At 43.0% G+C, this 27,907-nt stretch overlaps 1 protein-coding gene across 3 annotated transcripts in view; it reads right to left on the bottom strand.

Moving 5' to 3' along the window:
- SMARCA2 (SWI/SNF related BAF chromatin remodeling complex subunit ATPase 2) overlaps nucleotides 1–26,912 on the bottom strand; it is a 273,379-nt gene extending 246,467 nt beyond the window's left edge. For 2 of the 3 annotated variants that reach the window (XM_073634901.1, XM_073634899.1), the window contains exons 1-2: nucleotides 26,749–26,912; nucleotides 1,371–1,606 (exon numbers count right to left, since the gene is read on the bottom strand). In XM_073634901.1, coding sequence (XP_073491002.1) covers nucleotides 1,371–1,592 — 222 coding nt within the window. In that variant the 5' untranslated portion in view covers nucleotides 1,593–1,606; nucleotides 26,749–26,912. The remainder of the gene's footprint in view (nucleotides 1–1,370; nucleotides 1,607–26,748) is intronic. The other variant, XM_073634906.1, reaches the window with a different exon arrangement.
- Between the last annotated feature and the right edge of the window lie 995 nt (nucleotides 26,913–27,907).

Here is a 27,907-nt window from a genome sequence, read left to right as displayed (position 1 = left end):
AATTGTTGTCCAACTTTCGGCCAACATATGTTGGATGGCAGGCTAGTAAATTTTCGGTGGACAACGATTTGGTGCCAGATTTTCATATGGTCAGTACACAAATCTGCCACATAAAAGTCGAAAGTACAAGACACATGCTCCGAATCAATGCTCACCAAACACGAAATTAGCAGAAGGGGCCCAAAGGGTGGCGCTCAAGAGCTGAAATTCCTCGTGGTACGTCACTACGTTCATGTTTGTTGCATGACAATTGTGTATGCAAGACAAGATCCTGGCACACGCCCTTTTGATAAAAATCAGACGCTCGGTTGGCCAACAATCGTACCGAGTGTACGAGGCTTAAGGCTTCATGTACACGGGACGTTTTTATAACCTCTCCTGAACAATTTAAAAAGAGAGCTTTCTTTTGGTGGTATTTAATCACCACTGGGTATTTTTTTTTTGCTAAAAAAAAAAAAAACAAACAAACAAAAGAAGACTGAAAAGTTTTGAAAAAAATAAAAAAAAAAAGTTTCTTGGTTTCCGTTAGAACATTTTGTAAATAAGTAATTTTTCTCCTTCCTTGATGAGGTTGCACTGATGGGCACTGAATATGCAGCACTGATTGGCATTGCTGCTGGGCACTAACTGGCATCGTTGCACTGATAATCATTGCCCTGATTAGCTGTGCAGGTCTCCCCTGTGAGGAAATGCCACAGATAGGCTCTCCTCCTCACACTGTCAGTTTGAGGAGAGGAAAGCTGGTAACCGGCATTTCCTTGCTTACATGTGATCAGCTGTGATTGGACATAGCTAATCACATTGGTAAAGAGCCTCGTCATCGGCTCTTTATCAAGATTGGGGATGGGCCGTGTCCCAGGGACACAGTGTGTCACCGATCGCCCCACAGCACACAAGCTTGGCGAGAGTGGGATAAGGTCATAAGATGTCGTCCCAGAATGAGAGAGCTATCTTGTGCCCGTCGTTTTACTATATGGCGGGCGGGAGATGGTTAAAAAAAGATAGATAGTGTATGGAGTGTAAAGGATCATTAACTATGTTCTGGTTTCATCTGGTGGTCCCTGCTATATGCCAAAAAAAGAGTCAATGTCGTGAAGGAATATGGCAGATTTTAGATTAAAATAGCAGGTTACGTCAATAAGGCGATCGCCTACAATACTAAAATTATATATTAAAAAAAAAAAAAATCTGTAAAAAAAGGATTTCTGAAACAAGACTCTTACCACCATATTAGAAGCAGGATGTTGCAATACAACATTTTTACGATTGCTAAAAAACTAAATTTCTGCTGATAAAGTAATTTCACTGTACGCTTACAGCATATATACACTTATTTCAATATTATTAACTTTGGTACCAATTCATCTTACCTTGTGCATTTGATGCATGCCCTCTGGTGGATAATCTGTACCCATGCTTGAGAGTGGGTGAGAAACACCAGGAGGTCCGGGGCTAGGACCCATCATACTGTGTACAGATCCTGGAGAAGGCCCTGGTCCTGGACTAGGTCCTAGGATGGGGCCCGGTGAAGGTCCAGGCCCAGGAGAAGGCCCCGGGTGAGGCATGGCACCCGGGTCTGTTGGTGTAGACATTGGATGTTATGTGCCTGAGAAAGAGAAAAAGGATAATTAAGAAATGAGGGGCACATCTTTAAAATGTACACATTCGTAAAATAAATACAGTGGTACCTTGGATTACGAGCATAAATTTGTTCCAGAAGAATGCTTGCAATCCAAAGCACTCGTATATCAAAGCGAGTTTCCCCATAGAAGTCAATGGAAACTCAGATAATTCGTTCCAGAGTGACTTCTATTGTATGCAGTACAGCATGAGCCGCTCGGATGCACTCGGAGAGGTTTAGAAACACTTGGAAACGGAGCGTTTGAGTATTTCCGAGTGGCTCTGAGCTCCAAGTGTCACCTGCGCCCCCACACCTCTGGCCAAATGCGATAATGCACACCGCAGAGGCTTGAATCCTGCTCGTTTTGCGAGACAACGCTCGCAAACAGAGTCAGGATTTTTTTAAAATAATAGCTCGTTAACCGCGTTACTCGCAATCCGAGGTATTACTGTACACCGTTTTTGAACAAACATGTCACTAAAACTAAGCTCTGGCACACACAACACCTAGTGCTCTATAAATTCACTATGCATTCTGAAGTCTCTTCCCATTTCTGTCCAAGGACAGGATCCAAAACAACGGACAGCAACATCACTGCCCCAATACCAGTCTCCCTCTTAAACTGGCCACAAAATAAAGCTCACAAAAGTTCCCTGCTTAAATAAAAAAATAAAAGACACAAACACACACACACTAAAGTAAACCCAAGTATACCACAACCAGTCCCAAGCTCTCCACATTACAAATATCATAAGTAGCAATACTATACCCTAGATCAGGGATATGCAATTAGCGGACCTCCAGCTGTTGCAGAACCACAAGTCCCATGAGGCATAGCAAGACCCTGACAGCCACAAGCATGACACCCAGAGGCAGAGGCATGATGGGACTTGTAGTTTTGCAACAGCTGGAGGTCCGCTAATTGCATATCCCTGCCCTAGATACTTCTAAATGCATTTATTGTATGGTTGATTTAATTGAATACTACTGAAGCAGGGACTACTATTAAAAAGTATTTTACTAAAGAATAGTCTATGAATTAATTTTGTCACATGTAACAAAAAAAAAGTCAGATTATTTCAGGGAATTGTTACAATGCTGTTTTTGACCCAAGCCATGGATGCCCATAAAAAGAAAATCTTGTACTTGGCACAAGTCTTTAGCACTTGCCAACCAGCCTATAGTAAAAATTAGAAATGCACCGGAATTTCGGCAATGGTGTCATCTGTCTTTTGCCGATAAGAGAAAGGTGCCGATAATGGCATTGAAAATGCACGCGATTTTACTGTGCTTATGGTGTGTTTTTCATAGGTCATGTGACTCAAAAGCTGCATCAAAAATGTAACACGGGTGCATAATTGATGTGTTCTTACTGCGTTTTCAATGCATTTCAAAAGGGGAGGTCCATTTATTTTAAAGGGGTTGTAAAGGTAATTTTTTTTTTTTTTTTTAAATAACAAACATATCATACTAACCTTCACTGTGCAGCTCGTTCTGCACAGAGTGGCCCCGAACCTGGTCTTCTGGGGTCCCTCGGCGGCTGTTTCAGCTCCTCCCCGCAAGCATTTACCACCTTAATGCGAGCTCCCTCGCATGGTGGTGAGTGCTTGCGGGCGCGCTCCCGTGATACAGCCGGCGGCTATAGCCGCTCGCTGTATCACTCGGCCCCGCCCCCCGGCGCGCCGCGTCATCGGATGTGATTGACAGCAGCGCGAGCCAATGGCTGCGCTGCTTTCAATCCATCCACTGCAGCCAATCAGCGACCAGGCTGAGCTGCAATGAGGACGAGCAGCGAAGATTCGAGGCGTCAGGTAAGTAAAACGGGGGGGCTGGGGGCGGCGGTACTGTCAAAAGTTTTTTCACCTTAATGCATGGAATGCATTAAGGTGAAAAAATTTTTATCTTTACAACCCCTTTGACTAAAAATGCAGCAAGCAGGATTTTTAACACCACAATGGAAGCGCAACGGTCTAGTGTGAAGACTTACATAGAACTTAAAAGGGATGCATTTTTCTTGAACTTTTCTTGCGCTAAAGGTGCCAAAAATGGCGGACAATAAATACATATTTATTATATTAATTTAAAAATTTGAATATAATACAATTACAGGCAGTCCCCGGGTTACAAACAAGATAGGGTCTGTAGGTTTGTGCTTAAAGTGGAACTAGATTTCTTTCTATCTATTAAATCCTCTGCACCTTGTTCTAACTTTGGATAGGAAAACATTTTTTTTTCTGACAGTAATTGACTTATACAGCCCACTTCCTGTTTCGTGGCTGGTAAAAAGCCTAGGCTTATGACATCATACACAGCTCTCTCTCACTCTCATGAGAGTTTCCCAGGAAGGGAGGGGGATGAGTAATAAGAGGGCCAATGAAAGCTGCAGAGCTGTGAGGTGTGTGTCTGTGTAAATCCAGGAAGTGAACAGGCAGCAGCTTCAGCTGCCCACAGTTGAAATGGCTGCAGCCATACTTATTGGAGGGAGCTTTCTGCAGCATATCTGGCGAGTACAGAATCACAGAATATATAAAATAATATGCAAAGTGGTTGGAGGGAAGCTTCAGAATGGCAAAGATGTTTTTATTACAAATTATGTGAGCAGACTGCAGTTCCTCTTTAAGTTGCATTTTTATGCAAGTTGGAACAGGTAAGATTTTTTAAGTGTAGCTCCAGCCAAAAAAATATTTAAGCTTTTTGGATAATATAGGGAAGGGTTATCATCACCCCTGTAAGATTTGTTTTGATGTCTGTGCCCCTGGTCAGAAGATTTCACCTCACTTTCTGTCCCTGTGACAGTTGGATTTTGAACATTTTGGTGATAAAGCATCAGTGGAGGTACCTTTTTCAAATAATAACTCTTACAGGAGAGAATTTCCTCTCCTAGGGGTAGATTTCATCTCACTTCCTGTTGTCTCCCTCCGTTTTTAAGAAGAAGTCATTTGTTTGTAGCCCATTTAACATAACATTTGTTTGTGGGTGAACAGACTGTCCAATCAGGTCCGCCAAAAAAAAAAAAAAAAAAAAAAAGGACCTAAATCGGATTGGTCATGTGACAGGGGCCTTCGATGAAGGTCAGACCAAATTTTAGAAGCCATTCATGCATAAATCTATGTAATACATGCTTTATAGACATCAATAAGTCAGGCATATATAAAAAACACATGTACATGGTTTGTATTGTTTTGTCAGCATCTTCAACAAAATACAGAAGCCGTAAACATATTGCGTATGAGACTGCTTCTGCAATTGACGTGAAAACTCAGACACGGGCTGGAAGAACTCTTGGAATGAATCCTAATGTAAGCACAGAGGTCCTTCTCACTTACGTCAACCTGCTAATGTTAACTCCACAATGAATTGAAGCAGCACATTGTGTTAGGCTGCTGTATAAAAGCTTTCCTTCCTATATTATGAAGAGGTCTTCTAAAAAATAAAAACAAATGCAATATATAAAAATAGGTTTACGTTTTCAAAAGTCTGTCAGACAGCATTTAGTGATGTTTTCCTACCCATAGCCAGACTACTACGCAGTAACCTTATAACATAAATAATCCCCTCCACAATCATTAACCGAAAATATGTAGAATACATATCGGCCTAAACTGAGGAAAAAAAAATTTTTTTATATATTTTTAAATATTTATATATTTTTGGGGGATATTTATTATAGCTATTTATTATAGCAAAAAGTAATAAAATATTGCGTTTTTTTCAATATTTTTTTCAAAATTGTTGCTCTTTTTTTTGTTTATAGCACAAACAATAAAAAACCGCAGAGGTGATCAAATACCACTAAAAGAAAGCTCTATTTGTGGGGAAGAAAAAAAAAAAAAAAAGGACATCAATTTTGTTTGGGTGCAACGCCACACAACCGCGCAATTGTCAGTTAAAGCAACACAGCGCCTAATCGCAAAAAGTGCTCTGGTCAGGAAGGGAGTAAAATCTTCCAGGGCTGAAGCGGCTAATATACCAACAAGTCAGCCATATGCTCCAAAATGTAAAAATCACCGTCCTAACTTTTATTTGTGCAGTTCACTGTTATCGTAATCCTCTTTCTGATTCTAAAGTCTAGTACACCCAATCAGGAAATCGGAGGAAAAGAATACCGCCTTCAAAGTGATCGTACAATAATGTGATCGTTAGTACACAGCTTTCGAGAGCCAGTCATGACAGTTCATGTGAAATTATCTGAAGGGACAAACTGGAACATTTTTCTCATACGAGAACTAAGGATTTTCGTTTAATCAGTGCAGTATACATCCGAAAAAAAAAAAAATCAGAAGGCCAAGATTATTTATTATATATTTTTTTTAGTAAAAAAAAAAAAGACCACAAAAGTCTTATTTACTGTACAAGCTTTTCTGACAGAAACTAAGTATTTTTTTTTCTCCTTCACTAATGGGCACTGATGAGACTGCATTGAAGGGCACTGATGAGGAGGCACTATATGCAGCACTGATGTGCACCGTTGGTTAAAAGAATGTAGAGCAAGGAGATTGAATGGTAGGACCCTGAGGTGTGCAGACACAGTAGTTCAAAAGCTGTGCAGAATCTATGGAGGGAACCCTGCTTTTGCAGTGAATAATAATAATCTCTCATTTGGAAACAGTGGAGCCAGGACTCACCAGGAGGGTTCAGGGCCAACAGGAGATCAGAAGTTTTGAAGTATTCTGGGAGTAGTGCTTAAGGGCCCTTTCACACTGAGGCGATTTGCAGGCGCTACTGCGCTAATAATAGCGCCTGCAAACCGACCAGAAAGTGCCGCTGCTTTGCCTCCAGTGTGAAAGCCCCGAGGGCTTTCACACTGGAGTGGTGCGCTAGCAGGACGGGAAAAAAAGTCCTGCTAGCAGCATCTTCGGAGCGGTGAAGAAGCGGAGTGTATACCGCTCCTTCACCACTCCTGCCCATTGAAATCAATGGGACAGCGCGGTTATACCGCCGGCAAAGCACCTCTGCAGAGGCACTTTGCGGTGGTATTTAACCCTTTCTCAGCCGCTAGCTGGGGGTAAAACCGCCCCGCTAGCGGCCGAATACCGGCGGTAAAGCGCTACTTATAATAGCGGCGCTTTACCGCCGCCGCCGCCCCAGTGTGAAAGGGCCCTTAAGTGGTTGTAAACCCTGTTACAGCACTTTTACCTACAGGTAAGCCTATAACAAGGCTTAGCTGTAGGTACCTTGAATATCTCCTAAGTTTGCACAGTTTAGGAGATATTCAGTATATGCGCTACTCCCGACGTCATCGGCACATGCGCACAGAAGAAACGGGCCGCTGGTGCTGTGACCGGCGGCTCCCGCACGCATGCGCGGGAGTGACGTCATCACAGCACAGGAGCCACAAACCCAGTAGTAACTCCGGTGGAAGATATCCGCACTGTACTTGGAGGGCCGATGCGTATGAAGGTCCTATATTTTCAATAATGCGGTCAAACAGAATGGCATTAAATGTAAGCGTGGTATTTCCATTGATAGACATATGGAAGAGAAAAGTAGCATACTGTAGTGAGATGCAACCTTCAATTGCAACACAACCTCTATAAAAAAAATTCTCAAAACATGCATGTGTTGTGTTACCAGCCCTAAATTTCAATTAAAAACAGTTATGTTGAAGCAGCTGAATAACTCAATATTTATTATCAGTTACAGAAAGTACAAATCACCATAAACAGCTAAATTTTCTCTTGTGCTGTCCGCAGGCGCTGAACAAGAGAAAAACAACTGATTTTCCCATCCACGCATGGATGGCAGAATCTCTACTGCCTGCTATTTTGACTAAAATACCATTTTAGTTTTAATCTTATCTTAGTCGACTAAAATCTCCAGTGTTATTAACAAAAACGTAAGTGCAACTTTAAAAAAACAAAAAAAACAAACTGTCATCTCTATTGGCTGTAATGCCATTGCACATATTACCTGAATATAAAAACTTTTAACAGTTCTCTGTTAATAATGAAAACAAGTATCAAGTAAAATCTTCATAACCACTAGACAATATTTTTTTTTTTTTTTTTCAGAAAGTAAAAAACACTTTAAAAAGAAAAAATAAATTCATAAATTTAGGCCAAATGTGTATTCTGCTACATAGTTTTGGTAAAAAAACAAAAACAAAATCCCAATAAGCGTATATTGATTGGTTTGCACAAACCTTACAGCATCTACAATCTATGGGATATGTACTGGAATTTTTATTTTTTTTTTTATACTAGTAATGTTCTCGATCAGAGACTTATAGAGGGACTCTGATACTATGGCGGGCAAACTGACACTGAAACTTTTGACACTTTGTGGGAACCATTGACACCAATACTAAAAATATGCACCGTCACTGTACTAATGACACTGGCTAGGAAGGGGTTAGACATCTAGGGCAATCAAAGAGTTAACTGTGTACCTAACCAGTGTTTACTGTGAGGTGCCTTTACTAAGCTCTATATTGTTTACAAAGCTTTGTCCTGTCTTTTTCCTTGCTGATCAGCGGATGCTGGCAGTCATCCATTGGCGGGCACCCGCTGTTCGTCTTGCGCTGTGAACAATCATAGCACAGCCTAGTCGTGGGTGTGCGCCCCAACCGGAAGAGCAGAATCACATATATATATATATATATATACACATATATACACATACACACACACACACACACACACACACACGTGATTCTGCACAGCCGGTCTGCACTTTAGCTGTAAAGCTACAGTGTGCGGTTGGCAAATGGTTAAATAAAAGTGTTTCGTAAACAAACAAGAGTATTGCTTTTTTGACCACTTTTAATTTTGATGTCAAATTTTTAATTTGTTTTAGTAAAAAAAATTACATTTTAATTTCAGTCGTATTTTTGTCATTTGATTTGAAAAAGTTTTAATCTTTGGTTTTTGTCACCGAAAACATGCAGCTGACAAAAACCATGAAGAAAACTTTTTTGGCGATTAAATTAACACAGATTCAGGTAGCAGCAGAAAATGCAGTTGCCTAAACACAAGGGTGCTGCCGAAAATGAGCAGCACCTAGTAAAATGCAATCGCTGCTCAGCTAATCTGTTTTCCACCCGGCTCAGTGCATTTTTAAATCATGTTTTGTTGAGCCGAGTGGGGTTTGCAAAATTGCTCACAGCTCACATTTCAGCCAATTTAGCAGAACTTGGCCAAAATTCGAGCCACCTGTAGGGGCTTGTATAGGCCAACAAACATTACTTAATTCCCCCATCTAGATTTATTATTATAATACAGGATTTATATAGTTTACGCATCGCTTTACAATAAAAAGGGAGACAATACAATTAAAATACAATAAAATACAAGAGGATTAAGAGGGCCCTGCTCAGAAGAGCTTACAATCTTAATAGGGTGGGGCAGGTGGTACAAAAGGTTGTAAATGTGGCATGAGCTGATGGGAGTGGTAAAAGATTAACTGGAGGCGTGATAGGCTGCCCCGAAGAGAGGAGTTTTCCGGGATTGCCTGAAGACAGCTAGAGTAGGGGATAGCCGGACAGGTGGAGGTAGCGAGTTCCAGAGGATGGGAGAGGCTGTGGAGAAATCCTGGAGACGAGCATGAGAGGAGGAGATGAGAGGGCTTGAGAGTAGGAGGTCTTGAGAAGAGCGGAGAGGACGATTTGGGAGATATTTGGAGATAAGATTGGTGATGTAGCTCGGGGCAGAGTTGTGAATGGCTTTGTATGTTGTGGTTAGTATTTTGAATTTAATTCGCTGGGAGATTGGGAGCCAGTGTAGGGATTGGAGGAGAGGGTTGGCAGACACTGAGCGGTTGGTAAGGTGGATAAGTCTGGCAGCAGCATTCATGATAGACCGAAGAGGGGATAGCCTATGGAGAGACAGGCCAATGAGAAGGTTTATGCTATATAATTTACAGTCCCAGGATATCTGTATTACAGGCAGTCCCAGGAGGTCTTTGCTAGAATTATTGCTCTAACGATCACGATACCTCACAAACGTGGTTTGAACACCGTTTTCGTATGCGGGCGCGACTTACGTATGGGTTCGCTTCTGCGCGTGAGCTCAGCAGGACGAGGCACTTTACATTTTTTTTTTTTTTCTTATTTATATTTTACTTTTTATTTTTACACTGTCCTTTTAAAAAAAAATTGGGATCCCTTTTATTCCTATTACAAGGAATGTAAACATCCGTTGTAACAGAAAAAAAGCATGACAGAACCTTAAGGGCCTATTCACACCTGAGAGTTTTCAGCTCGTAAAATGCTCATCTCAAAAGCTCCAAAACAGCAAACAAGCAAAATCCCTATAATTTAAATGGCCCCTGTTCACATCTGAGCGTTCTGTCGCCTGACGCTCAAAAAAGTGTTTCTTTTTGGGCGGATTACAGGCGTTTTTCTGCTTTTTACATTGGTACCTTTTGACCTGTACAATAACGCTGCAAAAAACTGTGGCAAAAACACACGACTTTCCACCTGAATCCGATACCCTCAGGTTTGAATGCAGCCTTAAATGTGAGATCAGAGACCTCACATTTACACTTAAAGCTGAGATGCACCCAAAGATGGAACTTCCGCCTTAAGTGAAGGTGACCCCCTGACATGCCATTTGGCATGTCACTTTTTTTGGGGGGGGGGGATACATTCTATTTAGGGGCATCTAGCTCCCATTTCCTCCCAGGGCGGAAGGAAGTTCACCTTTCCCCCTCCGTGCAATCTTCTGGGACACGTCATAGGTCCCAGAAGATTGCCCAGCCCGCGCATGCGCAGTGTGTCACAATGCCGGGCGACCACAGTCACAATGCCGACGCCGAGGAGAGGAGTGGGGCTTTGTTCGCCCGCATCTCTGGACCATGAGACAGGTGAGAGTGTCCGATTATTAAAAGTCAACAGCTACACCTTTTTGTAGCTGCTGACTTTTATATGGAGAAAAAAGTGGGAGAGGGAGGAAGGGGAATGTGCAAGCAATTCACTTGTGGATGGTCAAATACATTAAATGACCAATCTCTGATCATTCACCTTGGGTGGTGTTGTTGCTGTAACCACTAGGCATACTATAGAAAAAAGGAGGGGATTACCCGGGTGTGGAGAATGCCGATTAAAAAAAAGGGGGTTACTAAATTTATTAAATTAAATATCTCTTCTTTTATTTAAGTCAAACTACTAAATCAAACACATTGATGTATTCCATGAAAACAGTTTATCGCAATATGGTAATGTAAAAGTAACCATATGTATAAAATTATCAAGAGACAAGACAACACACACAAAATACAAAACACTGAACAGTGTCCGGACACTTTGTAGTGGTCAGTGACCCAGCACCTAATCAATTGGTTTATTAGAAGTACTGTCCTTAAAGAGATCGCAATGGATCACCTGGACTACTAAGTTTTAGTGATAACTGATCAGCACAAATATGATAGGCGGCACGGAGCAGTACAGATGGACAGCAGTGATGGGCATTGATGGGAGGCACTGATTGCCAGCACTGACTGGCATGGCTAATGGGCAGTGGTGGGCACCAATTGCTGTCACTGTGAGGAGATGCCCTGATCGGCTCACCTCGCCACACACACTGTCAGTGTGAGATGAGGAGAGCCAATTACCGGCATCTCCATGTTTACATGTGACTGGCTGTGATTGGACACGGCTCTTTACACAGAACAGGGTCACTCCTAGCAACGCGGCGTGGCCGCCGCGCTGGGTACACGAGAGCAGCCGTTCTGGGACAGTCATATGACAGCGTCCCAGAACAAGAGCCGCACCGCCCCGCCGTCATTTGACCATGGGCAGGCGGCAACCAGTTAATCTGCTCAACAACAAATTGGCCAAAATAAAGCATAAAAAAATGCAACCCACAGCAAAAAAAAAAAAAAACGCACAGCAAAAAGCGCTGCAGAAACAGATCAAAACGCAAACTGCATTGTGTGACCTGAGCCTTATGCTGGCCATACACATATCGATTTTCGGACAAGAATATTCATTACGAAAAATCTTTGTACAGTCGCTGAATGAAAGAATGTCGCTTAAAAATTTCTCTCGCTTTTAATTACTTGCCGACCAGCGCATGCCGATGTACGTCGGCAGATTGGCGCTGGTAAGCAAAAGGGCGTACAGGTACGTCCCCTTCAAGAAGCGGTGTCGCGGGCCCGCCGTGGTCTCCGTGACCGTGGGTCCCGCAGACTCGATGTCCGCTGGGTGCCCGCGATCTTGTCACTGAGAGGAAGAACAGGGAGATGCTTTTGTAGACAAAGCATTTCCCCGTTCTGCCTAGTGACAGGACAGAGATCACTGCCATCGGGAGCTGTGATCACTGTCCTGTGTGTTAAAGTAAAAAAAAAGTCTGATGTGTCCGCCATAATGTCGCAGTCCCGATAAAAATCACAGATCGCCGCCATTACTAATTTAAAAAAAAAAAAAATTACAAAACTAAAAATGCCATAAAACTATCCCCTATTTTGTAGACGCTATAAATTTAGCGCAAACCAATCAATATACGCTTACTTTATTTTACCAAAAATATGTAGCAGAATACATATCAGCCCAAACTGAGGGGAAAAAAATCGTTTTTTTATATATTTTTGGGGGATATTTATTATAGCAAAAAGTTGAAAATATTGCGTTTTTTTCAAAATTGACGCTCTTTTTTTTGTTTATAGCGCAAAAAATAAAAAAAATGTAGAGGCGATCAAATACCACCAAAAGAAAGCTCTATTTGTGGGAAAAAAAAAAAAAGACGTCAATTTTGTTTGGGTACAACGTCGCATGACCGCGCAATGGTCAGTTAAAGCGACGCAGTGCCGAATCGCAAAAAGTGCTCTGGTCAGGAAGGGGGTAAAATCCGCCAGGGCTGAAGTGGTTAACATTCAGTTTTAAAATGAATGTAATTTCTGAACAAAAACCACAAACACTGTCTGAAAATTCCTTTCACCAAGAAGTTTTTTATTCTGCTTCTTCTAATTTTCCCATCACTGTGGTCGAAAACGAACGTTGACCTGACCCCACTAATGATTACAAAATCGAACTAAGCTTCTTAAAATGAAATTTCTTTTTGAAGGAAAACATGGTTTTCATATGGCCAGCATAAGTGACAGCAGGCGCAGGTAGGGTTTATCAAGCTACCTGCCTATGACAAGGTAGTCTGTCATACATAATATATTACAATTCTGTGTGAAAATCCGCAAAACAGTCTTTGATCTCTGAGTCTGATGATATTTACCAGATTCAACCTCTAATAGTATATACAGTATATCTCTTCTGTCTTATTCTCAGCAGGGATTAGAGATTTTACTCCCTAACCATATAGTTGGTTATTTATATTTACCACTGCATAGAGATATTTAAGAATAAATTGCCTTTTAATTTTAAACTTTACATATTAACTAAATTATACAACACACTTTTGTTAAGGTTATTATTCAATTAATCAAAACAATAATTGCCCAACTAATTCATTATAAAAATAATCGTTAGTTGCAGCCCTACACTCTAGGCAGGTCAGTGATAAAAAATTTGAAAACCGCGCTAGACTTAATAAAAATGAAGACAAAATTGAGACAAAAGCAGCAACTCAGTTGTGGAATACACACAAATATTAGATAAAATGGAAAAGAGCTGTGCTCAAACACATAAATCATAAATGGTGAAATCAGTCCATAAATAGATAAATCAATAGTCCATAGGATCAATCAGGTAACCACCACAGTGACTTTACACAAAATAGAAGAAGTGCCTGACCACCATATAAATTGCCTGCTTACCAGATAGCAGGCAACAACAAACGATCGGCTGTAACCCAGCCACGGCCTTTAGCTTCCAAAGACGGCTGCTGGACTCACACAGGAATGCCCCTGGTTTTGGACCTGGTAATAACAACCCCCTAGGCGTCCCGCTGGATCATGGCTATACTGTATTCCGGGGCAGCTCAAAGAAGAGAGAAACTGACCATAGTGTGATACTCTGCTGTGGTCAGTGATAAAGTTGTGGAGAAGTTTAAAAACAGGGTTAATTTATAAAAAAAAAAAAAAAATATCCCAAGCTTTAAACATCTCATGGAGCGCTGTTCAATGCATCATCCAAAAATGGAAAGAGTATGGCACAACTGCAAACCTACCAAGACATGGTCGTCCAGCTAAACTGAAAGGATGGGCAAGGAGAGCATTCAGAGAACCAGCCAAGAGGCCCATGGTAACTCTGGGAGAGCTGCAGAGATCCACAGCTCAGGTGGGAGAATCTGTCCACAGGACAACTATTAGTCGTGCACTCCACAAATCTGGCCTTTATGGAAGAGTGGCAAGAAGAAAGCCATTGTTGAAAAAAAGTCATAAGTCGTCCCATTTGCAGTTTGCGAGAAGCCATGTGGGGGACACAGCAAACATGTGGAAGAAGGTGATCTGGTCAGATGAGACCAAAATTGAACTTTTTGGCCTAAAAACAAACGATGTGTGGCGGAAAACTAACACTGCACATCACCCTGAACACACCATCCCCACTGTGAAACATGGTGGTGGCAGCATGATGTTGTGAGGATGCTTTTCTTCAGCAGGGACAGGGAAACTGATCACGGTGTGCATCTGTCAACTGGACTCAGGTGACCTGACAAAAGACAAGTGTGTCTTGCCTACAGTCAAGCATGGTGGTGGGAGTGTCATAGTCTGGGGCTGCATGAGTGCTGCCAGCACTGGGGAGCTACAGTTCATTTATGCCTCGTTTCCACTGAGCGGATCGGTTCGGGTCGGTACAGTTTGGAAGGTCTAGAATGGTCCGGCCTATTCAGGTGAGCATTTCCACTGCAAGTCGGACCGCCAGGGGCCATACGTGGGTTTAGAAAAAATACCTAGCATGGCGTCACACGTCCGCCAATCAGTGGAATGTATCGTAGCTCCACCCTAACCAAACCATTTTCTATGGCCCCACATCTGAAGCAGGACCCTGAATGGTGCGGTTCGGTTGTATGGACTGCTTTTATAATGGAAACACTCAAAATAGCGTACCGTACTGAACCAAACCAAACTGATCCACTCAGTGGAAACAAGGCATAAGAGAACCATTAATGCCAACGTATACTGTGACATACTGAAGCAAAGCATGATCCCCTCCCTTCGGAGACTGGGCCGCAGGGCAGTATTTCAACATAACGACCCCAAACACACCTCCAAGATGACCACTGCCTTGCTAAAGAAACTGAGGGTAAAAGGTGATGGACTGGCCAAGCATATCCCCAGACCTAAACCCTATTGAGCATCTGTTCCTCTCCATTAGGCACATAGAGAGGAAACCTGTATACACTGGAGCAGTGTCCAAGGGGGTATATATATTCTCCCTCGTTTACGCGGCACTATCTGTTTGGGCCTCAATAATAGGCCTCCCCATTTGGGATAAGTATGATACTTATACTCTGAGATATGCTCAGATATAACGGAGGGAGCCCTATATTTATTAATTTAATATATTGGTACTGTGTCTTTGGGCCATACTTGGTACTACTGATACTTTGTTGGAAACGTTTATAGTGAGAACCTTTGACAACCTACCTCTGTGTGGCCTACACTCTAATATTTTTACATCTCTAATCTATGACTGTTATGCATCAGTGGTATCTACTATAGACCACGAGATATGCGTGTACTTTGTTGCTGCATACATATACATGAAACTTGAAACTTCATCTTTTTGGATGTCTGTCTAGTTTTGTGAGGTGTCCCCATACTCTGAGCCACAGATTTACCAGCACCTACCCAGTATTAGTCCTGAGGAAGCTAATAATTTAGTGAAACGCGTCGACGAGCAAGTTCTTGGAGGCGTTACTGGATCAATTATTTTCCACTTTGATATATTACCAAGTCAATCCCTGTACTCTTGATCCAGCCCTCTGTAACTGCACTATTGGGTAACTGGTAACTGTGTCCATACAGGGTGTTTTTTTCATGTCGTTTATAGGTTTTTTAACTATGCTGCAATAAAATTTATACTTTTTTAATGATTTTTCCTCTCATTATGTGCCCACAAAGTCCACCAATTTTTTGAGTTTCTCAATCCTTATATAAATATATGTACAAGTGGAATCTTATAATTTACTTTTTTTTTCGTTATGGCCAAAAATATTGGCACACCTGCATCGCTGTGCTAAGAAAATTGTTGCAATTACAAATGTTTAGGTATTTTCATGTTTATTTCTTTTGTTTGTATTGGTATATATGACACAAAAAAGTGGAGAAACAAGAAGCCAAATCTGACACATTCCACGCAAAACTCGAAAAATAGACTGGACAAAATGATTGGAACCTTTTCAAAATTGCATTCCAAGTTTGTGATGCTCCTGTAATTTGTAGTTAAACTCGCCTGTATCAATTAACAGGTGCTGACAATATAGAAATCACACCAGCAACCAGTTAAAAATGGTGAAAAATTGATTCAACCTTTCTGTTGCGTGTCTCTGTGTGCCGCATGGAGAAGAGAAAGAGCATCAAAGTTGTACGAGGATTTGAGAAAAAACATGGACAATCTCAAGGTTACAAATCCATCTCCAGAGATCTTAAAGTGAAAGTCCAGCCTAAAACTAAAATCTCTAATTCTAATTGCAGGCACAATCTAAGACTAGCTAACCCTGTAAAGCAAAACTCACTATACATACCTTTTTGCTGAAGCTGATCCAGTCTGGTCTCCAGAGGCAGAAGCTCTGTGCAGGACACAGCTGACAACAGCTGTGAAATGTCGGGGAAGTGACGTCACCCATAGACGTTGTCGCTGCCTCTTCTGCACGCGCCTACAAAGAGAAGCTGCCGCCGACAGATCAATGTGGGATCGGATCAGCTTTAGAGAAGGTATGTATAGTTTTACTTTACAGGGCTAGATAGGTTAGTCTTACATTGTGCCTGCAAGTAGATTTAGAGATTTTAGTTTTAGACTGAACATCCACTTTAAATGTTCCTGTATCCACTGTGCGCAACATTGTCAAGAAGTTTACAGCCCATGGCACTGTAGCCAATCTCACTGGATATGGACGAAAGAGAAAAATTGATCACAGATTGCAACAAAGGATTGTTCAAATGGTGGATAAAGAACCCCAATCACCTTCCAGACAAATTCCTGCTGACCTTCAGACACAGGGTACAACTGTCAGCTCGCACTATACGTCGCCATTTGAATGAAAATGGATGCTATGGTAGAAGACCTAGGAGGACCCCACTGCTGACACAGAACCATAAAAAAGCCAAATCCTTTTGGGAGAATGTGCTGTGGACAGGCGAATCAAAATTACAGCTTTTTGGTAAAGCCCATCATTCTACTGTTTTCAGAACAAGAAATGAGGCCTTTAAACAAAATAATCGTCTCTACAGTCAAACATGGTGGAGGTTCACTGATGTTTTGGGGTTGCTTTGGTGCTTCAGGCACTGAATGTCTTGACCGTGTGCATGGAATTATGAAATTTGAAGACTACCAAAGAATTCTGGGGTGCAATGTAGGGCCCAGTGTCAGAAAGTTGGGTCTCCGTCAAAGGTAATGGGTCTTACAGCGGGACAGTAACCCAAAGCACACATCAAAAAGCACCCAGAAATGGTTTAAGACAAAGTGCTGGAGAGTACTGAACTGGCCAGCCATGAGTCCAGATCTAAATCCCATAGAGCACCTGTGGAGAGATTTCAAAACAGCAGTTGGCAAATGGAACCCTTCCAATCTGAGAGACCTGAAGCAGTTGGCGAAAGAAGAGTGGTCCAAAATGCCAGTAGAGCGGTTTAAGAAACTCACTGATGGTTACAGGAAGGGAAAGATTTAAGTTATTTTTTTCCAAGGGGCGTGCCAATACAAACAAGAGAAATAAACATGGGAATGCCTAAACATTTGTAATTGCAACAATTTCCGGGGAGAGAAGTGGTGCATTATCTGACAGAAATGCAGGGGCGGCAACATTTTTGGCCATGAGATAGAGATGGATACACACATACATATATACACACACACACACACTTGTGTGAAAAAGTATTTGCCCCCTTCCTGATTTTTTATTTTTTTGCATATTTCTCACACTTAAATGATTCAGATAATCAAACAAATTTCAATATTACACAAAGATAACCCGAGTAAATCCAAGATGCAGTTTTTAAATTTTGTCATTTATTAAAAAGGGAAAAAAGCTGTTCAAACCTGCCTGGCCCTATGGGAAAAAGTAATTGCCCCCTCCCATGCTGAATCATGAATGAACTGTGATTAACCACAATTTTTTGGAAAGTGGAGTTAAATTTCACTTGCCATGCCCAGACCTGATTACTGCCAGACCTGTCGAATCAAGAAACCACATACATAGAAGCTGTCTGACAAAGTGAAGCACGTTATCACAAAAAGCCACACATCATGCCACAATCTAAAAAAGTTCAAGAACAGATTAGAAACAAAGTAATGTACATGTATCAGTCTAGGAAGGGTTTCAAAGCAATTTCAAAGGCTTTGGAACTCCAGTGAACCACAGGGAGAGCCATTACCCACAAATGGAGATAACTTGGAACAGTGGTGAACCTTCCCAGGAGTGCCTGGCCTACAAAAATTACTCCAAGAGCATGACGACAACTCATCCAGGAGGTCATAAAAGATTCCAGAACAACATCTAAAGAACTGCAGGCCTCAATTGCCTCAGGTAAGATCAGTGTTCATGATTCAACAATAAGAAAGACACTGGGAAAAATGGCATCCATGGGAGAGTTTCAAGGCCAAAGCCACTGCTGACCAAAAAGAACACTAATGCCGTGTACACACGAGAGGAATGTCCGACAGAAAAAGTCTGACGGGAGCTTTTCATCGTATATTCCGATCAGGTGTATGCCCCATCGGATTTTACGTTGAAAATTCTGACGGACCTAGAAAGAGAACATGTTCTAAATTTTTCCGACGGAACCAATTCCTATTGAGAAAACCGATCGTCTGTATGCTGTTCCGACGTACCAAAAACGACGCATGCTCTGAAGCAAGTACGAGACAGAAGCTATTGCCTACTGGCTATTGAACTTCCGTTTTCTAGTCCCGTCGTATGTGTTGTACGTCACCGCGTTCTGGACTGTCGGAATTTGGTGTGACCGTGTGTATGCAAGACAGCTTGAGCGGAATTCCATCGGAAAAACCTTCAGAGTTTATTCCGACAGGAAAAACGGTCGTGTGTACAGGGTAAAAGGCTTTTCTCATATTTACCAAAAAGCATCTTGATTATCCCCGAGACTGAAATATTCTGTGGACTGATGAGACAAAAAAAAAAAAATGTACTTTTGGAAGGTGTGCATCTCATTACATCTGGCATAAAACTAATACAGCATTTCATAACAAGATCATCATACCAACAGTCAAACATGGTGGTGGTAGTGTGATTGTCTGGGGCTGCTTTGCAGCTTCAGGACCTGGACAACTTAACATACCGTATTAATCGGCGTATAACACGCACCCCAAGTTTAGGAGGGAATTTTAAGGAAAAAAAACTTTTAGGAGTAAAGTTTAGGGAAGAAAAACTTACATTGAAATGCCCATCAATGCAGCATTATCGGTGTCCATCTGCAGCCTTGTCAGTGTCAGTGCAGCCTTGCTCCAGTGTCTATTGCAGCCTTGTCAATGCAGCTTTGCCCCAGTGCAGAATTGTCAGTGCAGCCTTGTCAGTGCAGCTTTGCCCCAGTGTCCATTGCAGCCTTGTAAGTGCAGCTTTGCCCCAGTGCAGCCATGTCAGTGCAGCTTTGCCCTAGTGCAGCCTTGTGTGATTGCGGCGAATCGATCCCTGCCAACATACACAGCCATGTGTAAATTCAAATATGGCGCCGAGACTGCAGGGACTCAGTGGAGCCGAGATACACATACCCGAGTGTCCTCGGCTTTTCTCTGCGCCGCTTACAGTCCCGCCCTATGATGGATATAACACAGGTCCAATGGCGGGACTGGGCGGGACTGTAAGCGGCACCGAGAAAAGCCGAGGACTCTCGGGTATGTGTATCTCGGCTCCGCCAAATCCCTGCAGTCTGGGCGCCATATTTGAATTTACACACGGCTGTGTATGTCAGCGGCGATGGCGGCAATTGCTCCGATCACACAAAATTGGCGGGGATCGGCCTATAACACGCACCCACGATTTTCCCCTGATTTTCAGGGGAAAAAAGTGCACGTTATATGCCAATAAATACGGTAATTAATGGAACCATGACTATCAGAAAATCCTAAAGGAAAATGTCTGGCCATCAGTTCATGACCTCAAGCTCAAGTGCACTTGGATTATGCAGTAGGACAATGATACGAAACACAACAGGAAGTCCACCCCCAAATAGTTGAAACAAAGCAAAATTTGGGTTTTGGAGTGGCCTAAGTCAAAGCCCGGACTTAAAACCAATTGAGTTGCTGTATCATGACCTAATGCCTCGAACACACGTCCTGAATATCGTACGACTGATCGTACGACCGTTCTAGCTTAATAGTCGCAAGTAGAAATTGAATAGCTAAATAAAAACAAAAATTCTCGTACGACAGACAAAAAAAAAAAATCAGAAGTGATGTTATGTGTTGTAATGTATTTGTATTGTATTTTCGGACAACAACTATACTGGCTATAAGAAAATCGTATGATCTGGAATCGTACGAGGAAAATTTTCGTGCATGTCCGGTCGAATAATATCGGATGACCGGTCGTAATCGGCTGTCGAAAGTAGTGTACACACGATCCGAATATCGTACGATCCTTCCTCGGACGACATTCGGATTGTGTGTACGGGCCATTACAGAGGCCGTTCATGCTTGAAAACCCTCCAATGTGGCTGAATTTAAAAAAAATTGCAATAATAAATAATTGTAATAATACAATTGGTTTGAAGATCTGAGTCATTTAAGTTTGACAAATATGCAAAAAAAGTTTAAAAATCAGAAAGGGGGCAAATACTTTTTTAAAAAACTATGTGTATTTGCCCCCTTTCTGAAAAAAAAAAAAAAATATATATATATATATATATATATATATATATATATATATATATATATATATATATATATATATATATATATATATATATATATATATATATTTTTTTTTACTCATGGACTGTTAAGGAGACATGAAAACAAAGGAAAGTATGAATATATGTACAAGTGGGAACGTATTAGTTACTTTTTTGGGGGGGGGGGCACATGGGTTAGTTTTGCGTTATGTGGCATATCATAGATATTATAAGATGATGTATACGTAGTTTTGCATGTGGTCTTTATTGTCTTTTTATGTATTGTGTCTGAGTAAAACTAATAAAGAGAGAATAAACAAAGTTTGCCATCATGCACAATACATACAGTATATCAATATTCATATATAAGTTGGTCTGTGAGAGAACACAATGGTTTGAGAATCACAACTTATTGCAAACAACGTAGAAGTGCCTAGGTAAAGCCATTGCACCTGATAAGCTTACACAAGCACACAGTTTACTTATCCAAGTGGGGCATGTTAGTAATCATGTCTAAATCTGCCCTACCTGACCTGGAAGCATAGAAACAGAACTGACCAATCAAAGCCCTGCTGCATGTCACACGCCACTGAGCCTCATGGTCTTACACGTGCTAGCATCAACACAGCCTCTTCCTAACCGACTGCAAGCTCCTGTGATAAAGCACTTCTGTCACCCAGCACCATATGCCTGGAGACTGAAGTGCCTTATAAGCAGCAAGACCATGAATAGAAAACGGCTTATTCACCTGCATTAGTTACACTTCTTCCCAACAAAAACAAGTATTATGAAAAATTAATAAAACACAAAGATTCTACAATGCTTAGTTTAAAGTAACATATTCCAAACAGGGCAGCTGTGACAATGCAGTGAAAGGTCTAAATACACTAGCTGCAGTGCCACAACGAGAGCCAGACCTGTACTGACAGACACGCAGGGGCTGTCATTGCTCTAATCCCCCTCAGAATATTTACTGCCAGCTCCCAGGCCACATGACTTCCATGGGTACCAACATGGAAGAAGCATGCAGATTAGAAAGTCATAGCAAAGTCCACATTCCTGATCTGTTCCATACTTGTTCCAGGTCAGTACCTCAAAATGTATTGAAGCTAATGAATGAGCAGCTAACATTTTATGAAGCCAGGGATGGCAGGCCCCCGTATTTTCTCGATGTCAGAGTGCAAGCTCTTCTATGTAACAGTGAAGAACAAACTGTTGTGGAAGTACAGGGTAATCATACTGGGACCTGCAGTGCCACAGTGAGAACACGGTGGCTATACATAGAGTGCAAGCTAAAGAACAATGCTCTGTCATAGAAAAACCCTCCCAAAATGACAATTATCATTTCTTGTAACATTAAAATACAGCAGACCTGGCCAGCCTGGGACGTATACAGTGCCACAACGAGTCATTCAGAGTAATGCTATGTCATATACTGGAAAAACAGGCACTCTCTAAAGCTCAAATAGCTTTTCTGAGGTGAAATACAGCCCACCTAGACCCCCATGGCAGCCAGACATTGTGAAGTACAGGGTACACACGCTGGGAACCTTTAGTGTCACAAAAAGAACCACTGGTTGCTAAACCTCACAGAGTGTGTGCCAGGTCACACAGAAAAACACAATTATAGCTAAGAATGTTTTTTCTCTGTGTGACATGGCATTTTTCTAAGGAGCTTGTACTCTGAGGTTTAGCAAGCAGTGGTTCCCATTGTGACACTACAAGTTCCCAGCATGTGTACCCTGTACTTCACATCTGTGGGTTGGTACGGCTTTATTCCTTTATTACCTGGAGGAGTCATTTTAGGTCTTATGCCCTGTACACACGATCGTTTTTGCCGTCGGAATAAACTTTGAAGGTTTCTCTGACGGAATTCCGCTCAAGCTGTCTTGCACACACACGGTCACACCAAAATTCCGACCGTTCAGAACACGGTGACATACAACACGTACGACGGGACTAGAAAACAGTTCAATAGCCAGTAGCCAATAGCTTCCGTCTCGTACTTGCTTCAGAGCATGCGTCGTTTTTGGTGTGTCGGAACAGCATACAGACGAGCGTTTTTTCCGATAGTAAGCTCTCAGCGCTAATCGGGAGCCAATTAGCACACCTTTTTCAGTCATGCCCCTTCAACAGAAGCCGAGTTCTGTCAGACTGAATGCCGAATGTTGGCTGGTGTCTATTGAACCGGCTGATGCCACCCGAAATTTGGCCTGTGTGTTCTAGGCTTTAGTATACCAGAATGTGTGCATGTAATGTTAGAATACAGCCCATCTAGCCCCCGTGATAGGCAGAATTTGTGAAGTACAAGGTACACACGCTGGGACCTGTAGTGCCACAATGGGAACCACTGCTTGCTATATCTCAAAGAGTGCAAGCTTCTCAAGCTTATGCCACATCACACAGAAAACCAGCATTCTGGTATACTAAATGTACTACATTGTCCAAATACCAGGGAATAAAATCATATCTACCAACACGTGACTTACAAATATACACGCTGGTTTCTGTAATGCCACAACGTCACCTCTGGCTGAACCTCACATTCATTGTCATCACCTTGAGACCCATTGGTAGTGGGCCATGTTCTCCATCACTGCAGGATTCCTATATAATGCCAAATACATACAGCTAGATTGTTGTGCATTCTCCACAGAATGGATTCGGGATCATCTACACTGAAAACAACAAATACCGAGGCTACCTAAATCATGATGATCCATAGATCTCTTCAACTGACCCCATAGAGGAGCCAATAGTGTCCTAGCAATGCATTCCCACATGTGACTTTACTAGGGCTGCCAAGTGTGATCAGCTCTCACACAGTGTACAGCCAGGCCTCTGAGAACCAGTGCTTCTGGATGAGCAGCTGCTGTCAATTACAATCTTCTAGAAAGCACAGGAAAGTAGATGAATGCCATGCCAGCACTGGATGAGTTAAACAGCCCCTTTTTCCTAATCTTGTACAGAACCCATTACAGGAGGATCACACAGATCTCCCCCACTAATGTACACAACACAGGAGGATCACACAGATCTCCCCCACTAATGTACACAACACAGGAGGATCACACAGATCTCCCCCACTAATGTACACAACACAGGAGGATCACACAGATCTCCCCCACTAATGTACACAACACAGGAGGATCACACAGATCTCCCCCACTAATGTACACAACACAGGAGGATCACACAGATCTCCCCCACTAATGTACACAACACAGGAGGATCACACAGATCTCTCCCACTAATGTACACAACACAGGAGGATCACACAGATCTCCCCCACTAATGTACACAACACAGGAGGATCACACAGATCTCCCCCACTAATGTACACAACACAGGAGGATCACACAGATCTCCCCCACTAATGTACACAACACAGGAGGATCACACAGATCTCCCCCACTAATGAACACAACACAGGAGGATCACACAGATCTCCCCCACTAATGTACACAACACAGGAGGCTCACACAGATACCCCTAGTAGTATATACAACACAGGAGGATCACAGATACCCCTAGTAGTGTATAAAACACAGGAGGATCACTCAGATACCCCTAGTAGTGTATACAACAAAAGGTGAATCACACAGATGTCCCTAGTAGTATACACAACACAGGAGGATCACACAGATGCTCCTAGTAGTGTACACAACACAGGAGGATCACACAGATGCCCCTAGTAGTGTACACAACACAGGAGGATCACACAGATGCCCCTAGTAGTGTACACAACACAGGAGGATCACACAGATGTCCCTAGTAGTGTATACAACAAAAGGTGAATCACACAGATGTCCCTAGTAGTATACACAACACAAGAGGATCACACAGATGCTCCTAGTAGTGTACACAACACAGGAGGATCACACAGATGCTCCTAGTAGTGTACACAACAGAGGAGGATCACACAGATGCCCCTAGTAGTGTACACAACAGAGGAGGATCACACAGATGCCCCTAGTAGTGTACACAACACAAGGATCACACAGATGCCCCTAGTAGTGTACACAACACAGGAGGATCACACAGATGCCCCTAGTAGTGTACACAACACAGGAGGATCACACAGATGTCCCTAGTAGTGTACACAACACAGGAGGATCACACAGATGTCCCTAGTAGTGTACACAACACAGGAGGATCACACAGATGTCCCTAGTAGTGTACACAACACAGGAGGATCACACAGATGTCCCTAGTAGTGTACACAACACAGGAGGATCACACAGATGTCCCTAGTAGTGTACACAACACAGGAGGATCACACAGATGTCCCTAGTAGTGTACACAACACAGGAGGATCACACAGATGTCCCTAGTAGTGTACTCAACACAGGAGGATCACACAGATACCCCTAGTAGTGTACACAACACAGGAGGATCACACAGATACCCCTAGTAGTGTACACAACACAGGAGGATCACACAGATACCCCTAGTAGTGTACACAACACAGGAGGATCACACAGATGTCCCTAGTAGTGTACACAACACAGGAAGATCACACAGATGTCCCTAGTAGTGTACACAACACAGGAGGATCACACAGATGTCCCTAGTAGTGTACACAACACAGGAGGATCACACAGATGTCCCTAGTAGTGTACACAACACAGGAGGATCACACAGATGTCCCTAGTAGTGTACACAACACAGGAGGATCACACAGATGTCCCTAGTAGTGTATACAACAAAAGGTGAATCACACAGATGTCCCTAGTAGTGTACACAACACAGGAGGATCACACAGATGCCCCTAGTAGTGTACACAACACAAGGATCACACAGATGCCCCTAGTAGTGTACACAACACAGGAGGATCACACAGATGCCCCTAGTAGTGTACACAACACAGGAGGATCACACAGATGTCCCTAGTAGTGTACACAACACAGGAGGATCACACAGATGTCCCTAGTAGTGTACACAACACAGGAGGATCACACAGATGTCCCTAGTAGTGTACACAACACAGGAGGATCACACAGATGTCCCTAGTAGTGTACACAACACAGGAGGATCACACAGATGTCCCTAGTAGTGTACACAACACAGGAGGATCACACAGATACCCCTAGTAGTGTACACAACACAGGAGGATCACACAGATGTCCCTAGTAGTGTACACAACACAGGAGGATCACACAGATGCCCCCTATATTGTACACAACACAGGAGGATCACACATATACCCCTAGTAGTGTATACAACACAGGAGGATCACACAGATGCCCCCAGTAATGTACACAACACAGGAGGATCACACAGATGTCCCCTATATTGTACACAACACAGGAGGATCACACAGATGTCCCCTATATTGTACACAACACAGGAGGATCACACAGATGTCCCCTATATTGTACACAACACAGGAGGATCACACAGATGTCCCTAGTAGTGTACACAACACAGGAGGATCACACAGATGCCCCCTATATTGTACACAACACAGGAGGATCACACATATACCCCTAGTAGTGTATACAACACAGGAGGATCACACAGATGCCCCCAGTAATGTACACAACACAGGAGGATCACACAGATGTCCCCTATATTGTACACAACACAGGAGGATCACACAGATGTCCCCTATATTGTACACAACACAGGAGGATCACACAGATGTCCCCTATATTGTACACAACACAGGAGGATCACACAGATGCCCCCAGTAATGTATACAACACAGGAGGATCACACAGATGTCCCCTATATTGTACACAACACAGGAGGATCACACAGATGTCCCCTATATTGTACACAACACAGGAGGATCATACAGATGTCCCCTATATTGTACACAATAGGATCACACAGATCTCCCTAGTAGTATATAGCACACATGAGGCTCCCCCAGTAGTGTAGATAACACAGGCTCTCACAAAGCTCTCCCTAGAAGGCTGAGCCATCTATCTCCATTAGTGTATAGAGAAGGATCAGGCAGCTCTGTCCCCGGCCTCCCCTAATCCACACCATGGTAGTCTGGAGCTGTGATGAGCCCCATCTGTACAGCGTGCTGAGCGGCCCCTCTCCAGGCTCCACACACACACGGAGACGGCAAGATTTGGGGAAAGCAATCACAGGAGCCATGTTTATTCCCTCCCCTTCTCTCTGGAAAGTTTGTCCAGCCGATCGATGGCTGCTCTGCCTGGGACTCGACCCCTGACTCTGCAAGGCTGGGCCGGCAAGACCGATCACAACACACCGCTTACCTGATCAGCAGCGCCAGCCGGGTGTAGCGGAGGGGGGAGGGGAGGAATCGGTGGTGTGGGTGTATGTAGTGCGAGGTAAAAGATTCAGGCCCTGTTCCTGTTCCTCCTCCTCCCCTCCGTCATGTCATCGTGATCAAACATGTCTGTGTGTTTTCCCTCTGACTTCCTGATTCTGCTCCGCTTCACAAACTCAGCCTGTGTGTGAGATACAGAGCACGGCCTCCCCCCACTCTACACACAATCCATACAGCGGCCTGTCTACAGCCTGTACTGTGGAGGAAGGGACAAGACTTTCTAACTAGTCTACACTTCCCTCACAAGCCCTGGAACTTTCTGTCTGCTTCCATGGGCTCACACATGTCTTCTTTCCTGCATTCAATAGCCGCTGCGCCACTTTTTTGATCTTCACCCCTCCTCTTATTAAGGTATTGCGTCAAATTCATAGGACGCTGAATGCTAAAATCATTTGTTTTGCATTCAGTGCGACAAATTCAAAATAAAATACAGACCATTTGTATCATACGAAAATGGAGCCAATTAGGACCAACTCACTTTTGGCACACAGAAATAAACTGGCACACACAGATTTTGCCAAAGTGTCTTGTGTGTCCTAAAAAGGGGCAGCATGAGCCAAATACAAGTTTTCAGACAGATATATGGCGCACGCTGCACCACTTTTACAACACTAGAGAGACACTTTCGCAAAATCTGTCTGCGCCAGTCTTTATGAATTCCAAAGATTCTGTTCATTAACATTCTGCAGCTGTAGGCTCCATTCACGCTGGTGTGTGTGGTAACACATGGTGGCGTCAGTAGGCTGGTGTCATCTGGTGCGGAAAAAATGGTGTCACCCCCCCTCCACCAAGTATAGTTCCCCCCTCAGTACAGACCCCCCTCTTTCAGTATAGACCCCCCCCCCACACTAAGTAAAGATCCCCCTCCCTCAGTACAGATCCCCTTTCTTCAGTATAGACCCTCCACTAAGTACAGACCCCCCCATCAGTATATACACCCCCCTCAGTGCAGACCCCCCTCAGTGTAGACCCCCTCAGTGCAGACACCCACCTCAATGCAGACTCCCCCATCAGTGCAGACCCCCCATTAGTATAGACACCAACCTCAGTGCAGACCCCCCCATCAGTATAGACCCCCCTCAGTA

The sequence above is a fragment of the Aquarana catesbeiana genome, linkage group LG01 (genome assembly GCF_042186555.1).
Source record: "Aquarana catesbeiana isolate 2022-GZ linkage group LG01, ASM4218655v1, whole genome shotgun sequence".
In the NCBI taxonomy this organism is placed as follows: domain Eukaryota; kingdom Metazoa; phylum Chordata; class Amphibia; order Anura; family Ranidae; genus Aquarana; species Aquarana catesbeiana.
Note: the sequence above shows the minus strand (reverse complement) of the source record. Positions and strands in the feature narration are given on the sequence as shown.